Raw genomic sequence first — 14103 nt, forward strand, 5'->3', positions numbered from 1 at the left:
TGGGGAAAGGACCCAGGGACTGGCCAACTCAGGTAGAAAGTGAAGTTTGGAAGCTGACACAGCCCGGGAGGCCGAATCCGGAGGACTTAGTGACTGATTGGCTGGGGAGGGTGAGGCTGGAGGAGGAGTCACACACAGATGGCTCTGAGGTCTGGAGCTGGGGACAGACGGTGCCACCTCTAATAGATTCTGCAGAGGAGCCGCTGACAGCCTCGGGCGGCCCCACCCTTGGGGGCTTGGCCCTAGAGCCAGGGAGGGCCGGCCTGTCTTATTCAAACTTCTGACCCCCGTCCCCATGTCCTCGCCTAAAAAATATCTCAACCTGGATTTTGAGCATGGTCGTTAGTTCTCAGGTGTGGGGGCCCATTCTGGCGGTCCTCTCCTGCCTGCCTGTGCAAAGGAGAACCCCCAGGGGCAGCCTGGCCCCGCGCAGGATTGCCCTGGTCAGGGCCATGGCCCACCAGGCCCAGGTCCCCAGCCCGCCATCACCGGGGAGGGGGCGGCGAGGCGGCAGCCCAGCCAGGGCGGGACAATGGCCGCGGCCGGGGCCCCGGGAGCCCCCGCGCTGGGGAAGGGGCTGGCCTAGGGCCGGGCGCCGGTGCCCTCCCCGCGTGGCTCGGGCAGGCAAGGGGGGGGGTGCGAGGAGTTCCTTTGTGGCTCTGCCTCTGGTGCGGCGCGGACGGTGGGCGCCGTGCAACTTTGCGAGGCGGCGGTGGCGGCGGCGGCGAGCGCGAGACGAGGCCCCGGGGCCCGAGCGGGGCCCCCAGCGCGCGGCCCGCCCCCGCCCCCTGCCCGGCCCCCTCCCTTCGCGCGCCGTCGCCCGCTCCCGGCGCTGCCCACTCTCGGGAGCCCCCGGGGCCGGACGGGCTGCACAGCCGGAGAGGCGGGGGCCGAAGCGGCCCCCCCCCACCTCCGCCCCGGAGCTGGGCGCCTGGTGCGGGGCTAACCGAGCGCACGGGGGGCCGCGCGGCGCTGCAGACCCAGCCTCCCGCCGCCGCCGCCGCCGCCGCCTCGGCGCTTGCAGAACCCAGAAGTGAACAGCAGGCGACCCGGAAGGTTTGCGCGCGGCTCCGCACCTAGCCGGAGCCCGGAGCCGGAGCCCCAGCCCGGCCCTGCTCGGGCCGCCGGGCGCGGGGCTGCGGCCGCGTCCGGGAGCCGCAGCCAGCACAGCCAGGTCCGTACGGGCCCGGGGCGCCGGGGGAGCGGGCTCAGTGGCGGCGGGTGCCCGCCCGAGCGCCCGCTCGCGGGAAAGTTGCGCGGAGTTGCGGGCTGGGGTGCGGGCCGGGACGCGGGCGCTGTCAGCGCGGGTCGGGTGCTGCTAGGGCCAGAGGCTGCCTGCGCCTTCGGCCGGGCCCGGAGTGGCGGCGGCGCGCAGGGTAGGAAGTGTCTCGGGCGGCGTGTCTGGGTTTGCTCCGAGTGTGCGTGTGTGCGTGTGTGTGTGTGTGCGTGTGTGTGTGTGTGTGTGTGTGTGTGTGTGTGTTTTCTTAAGCCGGGCTATTCAAACCTGCTGCAATTCTCCGGTAAACAATGATTCATGGGACTTAATGCAAATAAACGGGTTGCAAACGGCGCGGTTCGCGCACTTTGCAGCCGGCCCGGTGGAGCGGCCAGTGCCGGATTTCTCCCTTTTTTTGCAGATCTGCAGAATATGGCGTCCCTGTCCTGTTTTAAAAATAAGCCAGGCTGCCATTTTTGTTTTTCTTTTGTCTGAAAATTTTAATAAAACTGTCTGAGAATGTGGGAGAGGCGGCTGGAAGCAGAGGGGGCACCCGAAGGGTTGGCTTTTTTTCCTTTTCTTTGGCGAGAGCCGCGAGCCTTTCGGGGAGGTGAGACACAATGCAATTGCACTTTAAAGGGAAAAAAAAGGAAGCCGCTGGGCGATTTGGGGAGTAGGGCTGGGAATTTAAAGTTAACTCTGAAAGTTTTCTTTTTCTTCTTTTTTTAAAGCTCTCTTGCTCTCTCTTTCTCTCTCTCTCTCTCCTTGGAAGGCTGTGAAATGCCGCGAAAGGATCTCGGGGTCCATTTCTCCCCCCAGCCAGTTGCCTTTGCAGGAATTTTGGGAAAAAGTTAACTGCCAGTTTCCTCAGAGCTGTGGGAGGCATGTGCAGGGTTGGGGACGGCGTTTGAGGGGACCAGGAAATGTCTTTTGGAAGAGGCTCTGTAAAAATGGTATTGTAAGGAGCTATATTCTCAGATTTGGGGGAGAGGACTGGCACTAGGGGCTTGGAGTGGACCCAGGGTTTCCAAGTGAGACTTATGCAAGAGGAAATAAACCTGCTCTCCCTCCCCCTGCCCTCCAGCAGTGTGTGTGTGTGTGGAGTGGGCCTCTCTCCTTCATGGGTGGCCGGGGGCCCCCCTGGGTGTCGGAGTGGCTCCTGGAGCCCTCTGGCAAGTGTGCAAGGTTGGCAGTTGGAGAGCCCCTTCCCCAACCCGGTAGCCTCCTGACTGCAGAAGGTGGCATCTGGTGGTGAATGCCCCCAGGGGTGGGCTCTTGGCTGGGTGCAAGCTGGCAGCCCCAGTGGGTCCTGTCTGAGAGGTTGTCTGCTGGTGGTGGGGGGGCCTCCTCTGGTTTGTTAGTGGGGGTGGGGGTCATCTAAGACTCTCCCCTGTGGTGACTCCTACCTCCTGCCCTCCTGCCAGTACCCTGCAGGGCTCCTCTGTTGGAGGCAGTGAGTTCCTGAGGTATCTCACTGGACAGGTTGGGGCCTGTTGGCTTTGCACGCTGCAGAGGGTCTGGAGGCCAGGCCTGAGGTGGCTGGCGCTGTCCATGGCACTAGGACACACTGGGCTTGGGCTTGCCTCTCTTGGGAAAGTATCTGTCCTGGGAGGACCCCGAACCCTTCTGGCCCCTGCCCTAGGAACTCCTGGAGTAGAGACCCCTCTAGCCTTACTCCTGGTCTGTGTCCTGGCCCCACAGGGCAGTGTGAGCTCCCTGAGGGCAGAGTCAGAGGTTGAAGGTTGTGGTTCAGAGGTTCGGGGCTGTAAAACTTGGCACGCCTGAGCCAGAGGTACCAGACCAGGCATTTTTCAGATGAAGAAACTGAAGTCCAGAGAGGGGAAGTGACTTGCCCAAAGTCACACTGCCAGTTAGGATAGCTGAATCAGGGACCCAGATGTCCAGGCTCCCACTTCTGGGCTCTCTGCACTGTTCTCTGGCCCTGATCCCTGAGGGTCATTTTGGAAAGAACTAGATTAGAATGGGACAGCATGTCTCTCCCCTCCACCCACCATAATAATCCTTCATGAATAAATGGAACTTCACAGTTTGTACAGTGTAGCTCATGGTCATTATTACATCAGACTCTGGCAGGAACTCTATTGGGATGAAATTGACAGGGTGGGGATACTTAACCCCATCATAAAATTTAGGAAACTGAGGCTGGAAAGGTTGAGAGTGGCAGAGGAAGGCTTAAACCCAAGCTTCCAGGCTCCTTATCTAGGGGGACCTTTTCCGAGGTGGACTTTGGTGCTCATGGACAGGACTATATCCCTCCCACCTTGTAGTTTTCAATCTCTCAACTTCTGACCCAGTGACTGTAAAATCTAGAGGCGCAACCCCTATAGACTGTCAGCTGAAAAGGCTCTGAGAAGTCATCTGGGCTTAGAGAGGGGAAGCCACAGGTTTGAAGTCATCCAGCAATTCCAGGCCCAGCTAGGACCAGAGCCCTGGTCTTTTGTTTCTCTTCCTCTGTGAGACGTTCAGAGGGAGAGTGAACCATTCTACCCACTGCCAGGCTCCAGTGGGCTCAGGAGAGCTGTGATTGCTTGTTGTGTTGGTGGACACTGTAATGGCTGAGACTTGGAGACATAGGTCTGTCCCAAGGGATGAGGAGAAGGCCATCTGACTTTGTGAGGAATGGAGGTGAACGGCTCCAGGTGGAGAGGAAGCTGGTGTGTGGGTGAGGTGTGAACTGGGTCTGAAGCTAGTGTAGCTTCAGCCCTTGTCTGGGTAGGCACTTCTCTGCCCTGCCTCTCTGTAAAGTAAGAGTTGATCCTTCCTTCTTTCTTTCATCTGCTGCCCATTAAGTATTCATTTATTGGTCTGCTAGATCTTTTAGTCTTTCATTTATTCATTAGTTTGTTGGTTAGTCGTTTCAGTAGTCCACCGTTTGTCCTTCTCTTCATCTGTCTGTTCATTTGTCCATCTGTCCATCCATCCATCCATCCATCCACCCATCCATCCATCCAATCCCCAGCATGCCTAGCCCAGGTTGGACAGCCATGTGAGATATAAGTGTAGTCCTTTGGGCCTCCAAAGCTAACAGGGAAAAGGGTGTAAGACTGCAGCTGTGTACAGAACTAGCCAGGGCAGTATTGATGGGTGTCTACATGAATCCCCAGGGAAGATCTCTCAGAGAAGAGGAGGCTTAAACATACCAAAGCAGTTCCACAGACCATCACAATGGTGGATCTGGGGCCTGGGACCAAGTCCCATTTGTATATTGAACTTTACAGCTTGCACAGTGTGCTGTATGGCTTGTGTGACTTGGAGCACATTCTTTCCTCTCTAAACCTTGGTTTCTTGGTATTTAAAATGGGGTATTCTCTGTGAAACTCTCATGGGTAGCTGGGAGTGCTAACAAGTGTCTCTGCAATGTCTCCCAGCCCTGGCCAGGCATGTGGTAGGAGCTCGGTATACACCAACTGAATTATAAGGAGTACTGATTGTTGGCCTAGGTTCTACCTTGGTTTTGAAAACTGTCGTAGTGTTTTCAGAATGATCCAAATGATCTGGGGACCCTGAAAGCCCTGCTCTGCCTTGTTATTCCACTGCTGAAACTTTTCTAATGATTTCTAGGCATTTGGAAGCACAAAAATCCAAAGTCCTACAAGAGACTGTGGGCCTACGAGGCCCATCAGGTCTGGGCCTGCCCACCCTTCAAACTCAGCTCCTCTGCCTCACCCTCTCCAGCCACACTGGTTTCTTTCTGTACCTAGAATTTAAAAAGTCTGTTGGCAGGGCCTTTGCACACCACCCACCTAAATGTTTGCATGGCCAGCATCTTCTTGTTCTATATGTTTCCACTCAAATGTCACCTCCTCAGAAGGGCTTCCCTGACTACCTGCTGTATAACTTTCCACTGTCACTTTTGGTCATGTCAGCCCCTTTTATTTTTTTCTCGTGGCTGCTATCAGTACCTGACACTTATTTATTTGTTTATTTGCACTTCCTGTCTGTCTGCACTGCTGGAACATGCTTACACCCTGTGCAGGCGAGTGGGCGGGGGCTTCCAGCACAGCGTGACTGGGGCTTTCGTGCAGGGGAGGAAACACTGGGGAGCCCAGGTGTGGCGGCTGCCGTGGCGGCTGCCTTGGCAGCGCCTGGGAGATGAAGTGACACGAAGCTCTGTCCTCTCCTCCCTTGGGAGGCTCCGGGCTGTTGTTAGAAAATAATGAGATGATTAAATCACGGGATCTAAGAATCCCAGTCTCTTCCAATCTCAGAATCTTAGCATTGAGAAGCTTTCTGCCTCAGAAACTTTGACACTTGGAGTGTTCGCATGATCTGATCTGGGATTTAGAATCTTACAAAGGGGACTCTGTCTGCCTTACTCTCACTGCGTGTCAGGCCATGTTATAATAGGTTTTATAAATGTTAATGGATTTAATCCTCATTGTTATTACCCTCATTTTACAGCTGAGGAAATCGAGGCACAGAGAGATTAGGTAACTTGCCAGAGTCCACAGAGCTTGTCAGGGGTCCTGTTGGATTTGAACCCAGCATTCTGGGGCTCCTGCTTAGAATCCCACAGATGTTGAGAAGCCCAACTTCGCTGGCCCCTGCACACAGCTGGGATCCTCTTCCCACATCTCTGACAAAGGGGCCTCTGACCTCTGCCAGAGTGGCAGGGGGCTCCTTTCTCACCAGGTTCCCCATTCTCCCCTTGCCAGACAGTTGTCATTTCTGGAAAGAATTTTTTTTTTTTTTTTTTTTTTTTACAAAGTGTGAAGTGATAAGAGGGTTATGGTTTCCCAGTGCTTTTGTCCTTACGGTTTTGTGACATCAGTAGCCTCTTTCTCCCCACTGGGTTGTGAGCTCCTTGAAGGTGGACAGCTGTGGTGCATGGTGTTGAGTAGAAGAATGAATGATGAATGAATGGTATGTACAAAGAATGCATCCTGAGCTCCTCCTCTCTCCGTAGCACCATGCTAGGCACTTGTTCCAGGGTCTCAGGCAGCCTTGATGTAGTTAGGGAAAGAAGACAGTTACTGCTCCATGTAGCTCCGAGAGTCTGCATCGATGATGTGTACATCCCCCAGCCTTGGAGTCCCACCTGAGATCTAATCTCACACGCTAATAGGAGAGAGGGAGACCTTACAGATTACCTAGTCTTACCTCATTTTGTCCATTGTGGAGACTGAAGTGGGAAGGGAATGGAGTGGGCCTTGTCCAAAGACACTCACATCTTGAGATGCTTTGCTTGGTGGGCTTTCTGTTCCCCAGGGGCTGACAGGCGGCCACAGTGTGTGCCTGGGTTTACAGGCAGGGACATGCCTCTCTGGGATAGCACCAGTCTCTTCACCTCAACAATGGGGGTAACGTCCCTGGTGCACAGGGCTGCACGGGGGCCCAGTGCCTGGCCTGGCGCGTGGGTGGGGTTGAGGAGGTGGTGTGATAGAAGTGGGTTGGGAGCTGTGGGGATGGCTTCCTGGGACCTGGGACTGGGGTAGCTTTGGAGGCTGGGTAGGATTTGGCAAGGGGTCTGAGGGGTGTCTTTAGAGGGGGAGAGGCCTAGGGATCTGGCTCTGGTGCCCAAAGCATCCTGCCTTGTCCCTGCCTCATTTCTGTGGCAATAGAATTTTCTTGTTGGGGGATCCCCACCATCTTGGTCCTTCTTTGAGCTTTGATCAAAGGCTTCATACTTCTTGAGGGGACAGCCTAGCCATTTCAGGGTCTGGGGTTCACTGGGAGAAACCTGGCTAAGGTAGGCACACCCCCAGCTATACTGAAAAACACATTCTTACATATTCACATTATCAGCTATCTTCTACCACCTTTGCCCCTTTCCCCCACCTTTGCCAATTTGGGGTGCTCCCCTGCTATTTCAGAAGTACCACCAGAGATGCCCTGAACTGGGCCCATAGGAGCCAGGAGTTCAGGAGGCGTGTCTGCTGGAGTGTGCATCCACACACACGATACACACATCACATGGGAACACATGCATACACTCCTGCCACCTGGAGGATTACAAACACATGCAAACACCTATGTGCACCCTCCCAGGAAACAACAAACAGCTGCATGCCTGCCCCTCCTCATGTAGTTTCACATGCATGGTGCATGCCATGTTTATCATCTGTGTGCAGGAATACTCGTATATACGTGTGCTATTACACATAGGTGTATCTTGCATGCACATTCATTTACACCATGAGGATGTAGCCTCACATTCTGGGCCGTGTACATGATCCCTCCCACCCTCACATGTGTGCCCACACCCTGCCTGGATCTGCTTGCAGTGATGGAGCCGGCAGCTTGTTTCCATCTCCCACCTTCATGCAGCAGTTTTCTTGAGCATTTACTATACACCAGGCCATGTGCAAGATGCTGGGGATAGAAGGAGGAAGATTGACATAGTTCCTGTCCCGGCGGGGGAGACAGACATTATATAAAAGAGCACACAAATGATGATGTGATTATGGATTTTGGTAAATGCTGGGATGGAACTACTTTTCTCTGTTGAGGGCTTCCCTGTAGCTTCATACTTATAGTTACTACGATAGAACGAGTGACGGTCATGGTGTCTGTAGGGGAGAGGTGCGAAGTGATAGCTGAACTGTGGCCAGAAATTTTCCAGCTGAGGGCATATAGGCAGAGGAAGCAGCCTGGGCAAAGGCCCTGAGGTGGGAAATCAAAGCACATGGAGATGATGATAGCTCCTAGACAATTCCCAGGAGAGGGTGGGAACTTTGGGGAACGTGAGGGGACTGCAATTGAGAAGGGACACAGGTGGGGGCTTCTTGGGTACCCTGGCTGTGTGCTTTCTAAGTCACTAAGCTGTTCATTTATGTTTAAGCATGTTTCTGGATGTGGGTTGTATTTCTGAATGGTCTCAGCATCTACCTCACGGGGTCATTAGGAGCCTGAGTGAGAAATCCTTGTAACACATCTAACAGCACCTGATGGGGAAGAAGCGCTCAGTAATGATTATTCTTGTTGTCATTGTCGTTGTCATTTTATGGCAGGAGTGCCCTGTGGGGATGGGAGCTGGGGATCCCCAGAGGAAATGGAAGTGGAGAAGGGCATGTGTTCAAAGCTTGCAGGATATTCAGCCCGGAGAGGAGTGTCATGGCCCCTTTCCTAAGCGAGGGCACTGAGGCTCCCAGAGAAGGTGAGGCTCACTGCCCTGAGTGGCTCCGGGAGGCTGGCAGTGGGCTGGGAGGGGCAGCACCTGCTCCTACTGACCGGGGCGCAGACAGCAGACCCCCAACCGCTCTCATCAGCCTCACCATCACAGTGGAAACAGCCCGCCCCCAGCCCCACAGGGCTGCGGAAACTTAAATTGGATCCAGGACCCTTGGGAGCCTGTTCTTCCCATGAAGCTCCCAGGAGCAAGCTTCTGAAGCTGGCCTGGGTCTTGGGGGAAGGGCGGGGTGCAGCAGCTGGGGCTCAGGGCCACAAGGAGTGGGGCACATGAAAGACAGAGGGGTCATGGGCGGAAACCTTTGAGCACACGGGGGTTTCAAGGTGCTGGGAAGATGGGAAACCTCAACTTGTCTCTCCCAGCCCACCTCTTGCTTGTCCCTTCCAGGGCACCATTCTGGCCCTGTAATGACCTCTCCACTGAAAATGTTGCGCACAGCCTTCCCCTGCTCAGGGACCTCCCATCTGCCCCCCTCCCCCCAGCCTTTCATCCAAGCCCCTTAGCCTGGACATCTGGTCCTTTATGAACTGCCCGGGCCACTTTTCCCTCTTTCACCTGTGAATTTCCACACTGTACCCACAGCAGACCAAACATGATGCTGTGTGCTTACCTGCCTCTGGGCCTTTGCATATGCAGTTCTCTTTCCACCTGGCCTGCCCTTCCCTGGCATCTCTTGACATCTCCCCTTCTCCGCATCAGTAAGCCCCACCCTCATGAAATCATTGTTCAGATGGGTTCATCTTCCTAGGAATATCCCACCTCCTAGCCCAACCATACCTCCAGCAGTAGCTTGCTGCCTGTCTGGGTCAGGGAGTGTGTTTGAGAACCCTTGGCATCCTAGCAAGCCAGCAGTTACCCATGCCTTTGTACACGCTGCTCCTCTGCTCACTCTCCTGGCAAACTTACAAGTCTCCCAGGCCTGCATGGACAGACCTCCTCCTCTCATTGATTCAGTGAACATTTATTAGGCACTTGAGCACCTACTATGTGGCCAGCGCTTGACTCTGGGCCTACAGCAGTGGCTCCATCCTTGTGGGTCAAGACTGGAGGGAGTATTTAGAGGTTGATACAAAGGAGGGGTAGGGAGAATATAGGGGGTAGGTAGAATTCAGGGGGCAATGGATGTGTATAACAGGGTGGCCCGATTCCTGTTGTGGAGAAGGTCAGAAAGTGACTTTTAAGGAAGAGCAGATGAGCTGTGGGGCCAAGTCAGGGTATGGGGTTGTAACCAAGAACCAGACCCAAGCTCCCTTGGGGAACTCCCAGCTGTGCGGGGACTGGGCAGACACGTAATCAGGCAATTCTAGGACAATGGGATCGGTCCTTTGGTGGGGGGAGCCCAGGCAGCTGTGGGAGCTCAGGGGAAAAGCTGCAAATATGGCTTGGGAGGAGCAGCGATGAGGAAGGTTTTCCCAAGGCAGTGACACCTGGCTGACGTTGAATGGTTGATGGGAACCTGGTGGGTTTCGGCTGGGTGATGACCACCAAATGGAAGGGCACAGCTTGTGCAAAGGCACAGTGGCGTGAGAGAGCAGCTAGTTTTGGAGGAACCTGCAGGCAGTGAGGCTGGAGAGAGGAAGGTACCTGCCAGGCTGCATGTGGCCAGTAGGGCTTCCTTGGCAAAGGCCCCTGGGTGCCATGCTGGGGAGTTTGAACTGTACCCCAAAGTGATGGGAACATAAGAGGGCTTTAAGAGGAGAGCCAGTCCACCTGAGCAGGCTTTCCTTTGTTTGGTCTGGTCCTCCTTCCTGAGGCCCCCAGATAAGAGGGGGAGTCCCTGGTTGGGGTCTGGGATGGGTGCGAGGCTCACTGTGGAACTTTGAGCAAGCCCCCGGCCTCTCTGAGCCCCTCTAGCCTGTGTAAAGCTGGAGGACAGGAGGACAGAGTCCTCGTGGGGCCCTGGGCAGCTTGGGGTGTCTTTGCTTGGCCAAAGCCTACTGAACCTTTACTTTTATTAAAAATAGTCCCTAAATCAAAGTCATGTAACCACCCTCTGGAAAAATCAGAGAAGTCTGAAACAACATTGCTATTAGCATTTTTGTGTGTCCTTTTCCTCTGTTCTCTCAGCACCTCGTTTTTATATAGATGTCACTGCTCTAATGTAATTTTTTAAAACTTCCCTTCCCCCACCCCCAACTAATGTTATATCACAAGTGTGTTCTGAATGACTGCAGGGTGGTTTTAATCCTCCTTTCTAACAGGTCCAGTGTCAGGGTGGAAAGGGTGGGCTCTGGAGCCCAGCTTTCAAGGTCCAAAGTAGACATGGACTGCTTGACTTTGGGCAAGTTATCTAATCTCCCTGAGCCTCAGTTCCTTTTAAGGTTGATATGAATATTAAATAAGTCATTATAATGCCAGTAAACATCGTCAGTTATTTATGACTGTAGACTGTGTCACTGTTTAACGTGATTTACAGAGCCATCCCCCTATTGTTTAAAATTTCGGATGTTCCAGGTTTTTGCTGTTGTAAGAAACCACCAAAACAGACAGCTTTGTGCCTCAAACTTTGTCTATATTTGGGGTATTTTCTAGGGATAGATGGCTAAGAATGGGATCCTTAGGCCAGGAAGTCTGAAAATTTTTAGAATTTATGACGCATTATTGCCAGATTGCCTTCAAGAATGATTGTTCCAATTTACACTCCCAGCAATAATGGGGGTGCCAATTTCACCACAGGCTCACCAACATTGGTATTATCATGTTCTTTTTTTTTTTTTTTTTTTTTTCTATTTTAACAGATGACACTCATTAGTTTTCACTGTTAGGGAAGCAGAACCATTTGCTGTGGTCATTAGCTGTTAGAGTCGTTTTTGGCCTGCTAGTCTTCATGGCGTTCAGCCCTTTCTCAGATCAGTTGGGAAGATAGGGCTCAGACACAGGAAGTAGGAAACAGCATAACTCTGGGGACAACGCAGGGCCAGGGTGAGTGGAAGGGACCCACAGGAGGGAGAAGGGACTTTCCTCTACCTAGACCATGACACTTTCAGTTCCCTCCACCTAGACGACTCATTTATTCAAACATTTACCAGGTACTGTGTGGAGCTCAAAGGTAAATGATGGGGTGATTCTGCCCTAACAGAGAACATGCCCACAGCGGAGGTGCGTGGGAAAAAAAGGCAGAAAATGGAGTGATAAGTGTCTGATGGTGGAAATGAAAGGCACCAAGAGAGCAGAGAGAAGAGGCCCCCAACACAGCCGGGTGGGGGGTGGAGGTAGGGGGTCCCAGAAGGCTTCCAGGAGGTAATAGCCTGTAAGCTGGGGCCCAAGGAATAAGTTGTAGGAATAAGTTGTAGTTAACCCATGAAATGGGGAGGGCAGAGGGCTCCAGGGGAGTGACAGAGGAAGTGGAGCACTTGTGGGGGGGAGGCTCTCAGTTTGGCAGGGAGGAGGAGGAGGCCAAAGAGGTCAGCAGGGGCTGAATATGTAAGGACTAAGGAATCCAAACCCTGTCTGGAGGGAAGTAGGGCGCTATGGAAGGTTCTGAGGAGGGCGTCGTGGTCCGATAACTTATTTCCTATTTTAGAAATATCGGAGTGACAACTGTAGGAGAACGAAATGGGGGATGTGGGCAGAGGTGGGGAACCCTGGGAGGAGACGTTTGCAGCAGCTGACGGGGGTCTGGACCAAGGTAGGAAAGCGGGTAGAGACACTCTTCTTTCCCCACTGGATGGGATCCTAACCAGCTTCCAAGTGCAGATTGAACGTCACCTCTGTCAGGTAGCCCTTACTGACATTTGCTACCTTCTGCCCAAGCCATATGTGCCTGGAGGATTGGGGCTGTGCAGGGCCTGGCATGTAACTGCCAATGGAGTGTCCACCATTAGCTCACCTTGACCCCGCGATGCCCGCCCCACCCCTCCTTGCCTCCAGACCCTCCATCTGTTCCTCCCACACCCCTCTACCACCCTTCCCTCCTCCCTCCCTCCCTTCCTTTTTCTTTCTTTCATTTTTTTAAAGAATAAATTTATTGTTTTCAATATACAAGCAACCAAACAATATTACAGAGAATCTGGAAATCAGAGGAACAAAGACAAAAAATCAGATCCGTTCCAGCCGCCTCCCCCAGCACTCCCAGCCCCCCTCTGGGCGTGGTTCCCTGCTGCTTGCTTTTTCTGACGCAGGTTTTTATTTTTGCCTCCTTGTAATCATAGTGTCCCGACAGTTTTGGGTTCTGCTCCCTCCCATGTGCTTTGTGGCCTCGGGGTCTAGGCAATTCTCATTTTTTATTGTCTGTGGGATGGGTTGGGGTTGGGGAGTGAGACATGAATTGCTTAACCACACCCCCATGCTCTGCAGTGGGCAGGGCTAGTCACATTTTATCTTGCGTTACCCAACCTCTTTGTGTCTGTTTGTCTAGGCCTCAGCCTTCCTGGGTGGCAGGGCCTGGCACCTGGTGTACAACTTCCGCAGTGCCCGTCCTCCAATTCTCCCTTGCAGAACTTTGCTAGGCTGGCCTCAGAGGCCACCCTCCTGGGACAAGGTGATAGACCTGGTTTCAAATCCAGACTGGGCTCTGTGACCTTAGACAAGTTACTGAACCTCTCTGGGCCTTCGTTTCCTTATGATGGGTCCATCGTAACGATAAAGTAATGGTTGTAAAGTGCCATGACACGGTTTCTGGCCCATTGTAAGTGCTCCAGAAAAGGTAGTCAACATCATTCTATTTTTTCATTCTGTAAAGAGTTTCTGACACCACCATGGGCTAGATGCTGAAATGGCAGAGGTGAGTGAGCACCAGCCCTACCTGGGAAGTGCTCATAGTCTGGTGGGGAAGTCACCCAGGGCAGCAGATAATTGCACCAGGGTATGATTGTCCCTGTAGTGCTGGGTGGCCTCCTAACTCCATCACTTGCTAGCTGTGTGACTTTGGGCAAGTTGGTCAACTTCTCTGAACTGCTGTTTCCTCTTCTGTTAAATGAAGATTTCACAGGGTCATTGGGGAGTTTCAGTGACATGATGCATATGACATAATCAGCACAGTGCCTGGCACATAATAAGTGCTGAAATCAATGGTAGCTGCCATTTTATTGTTATTATTGTTATTGTTATTCTCATATACAAGGTGCTGTTGGGAACACAGAGGAAGTGACTGACTGGGGGTTCAGGGAAAGCTCCGTAGAAGAGGGAACACTTGAGCTGGGTCTTGAAGGATGAGTAGAAGTTCACCAAGTGGGAAAGGACACTCTAGGTAAGCAGCCTGTGATTCCAGGTTGAAATCTGTCGATGAGGGGTTTGCTCTTTGGGGGATCAAGCCATTGTGTTCATCCCAGCTTCCCTGAGTGTCCCTCACAGCCTCCCTCTGCACCGAGGGCTGAACGCACACACCCACTTTAATAGCATCCACCTGTGACTCTGTGTCCTGGTGGCTGTGGGTTCTTGCTCATGGGAGTTGCTGTGTCCCCATCTGTCCATGTTTGGGGCTACAAGTCTGTGTCTGTCATGTGTGTCTGAGTTTGGTGCTGTCTGTTTGCATGTTCCTGTGGCCATGTTTGTCCATGTTGCTATCCAGAGGACCTCCCAGGCCACCTGCACACACTTCCTTGGCCTCCAGCTCAGGCAAATAGCCAGGCCTCCTCGGTCACTCTCCTGCCTGACCCAGGTTTGGCCCCTGCCTAGTCCCTCATTCCCCAGCAGTCAGAGGGGGCTTTCTAAACCGCAGATTCTGTCCCGTCATCCACTGCTTCAAGTCCAGATTCCAGGCCTAGGATTCAAGAATCAACCTTCTGGGTCTGGGCCT

The 14103-nt window shown here is 53.4% G+C and overlaps 1 protein-coding gene across 3 annotated transcripts in view; it reads left to right on the forward strand.

Annotated features, from left to right (window-relative positions):
- Positions 1-1000: 1000 nt before the first annotated feature.
- Positions 1001-14103, forward strand: part of ZNF362 (zinc finger protein 362) — a 36905-nt gene continuing 23802 nt past the window's right edge. The window contains exons 1-2 of one of the 3 annotated variants that reach the window (XM_090269058.1): positions 1001-1174; positions 13429-13554. In XM_090269058.1, coding sequence (XP_090125184.1) covers positions 13517-13554 — 38 coding nt within the window. In that variant the 5' untranslated portion in view covers positions 1001-1174; positions 13429-13516. The remainder of the gene's footprint in view (positions 1175-13428; positions 13555-14103) is intronic. The other 2 variants (XM_090269056.1, XM_090269057.1) reach the window with 2 other exon arrangements.

The sequence above is a fragment of the Furipterus horrens genome, unplaced genomic scaffold, assembly GCF_987537825.1.
Source record: "Furipterus horrens unplaced genomic scaffold, mFurHor1.1.pri manual_scaffold_3, whole genome shotgun sequence".
Lineage (NCBI taxonomy): Eukaryota > Metazoa > Chordata > Mammalia > Chiroptera > Furipteridae > Furipterus > Furipterus horrens.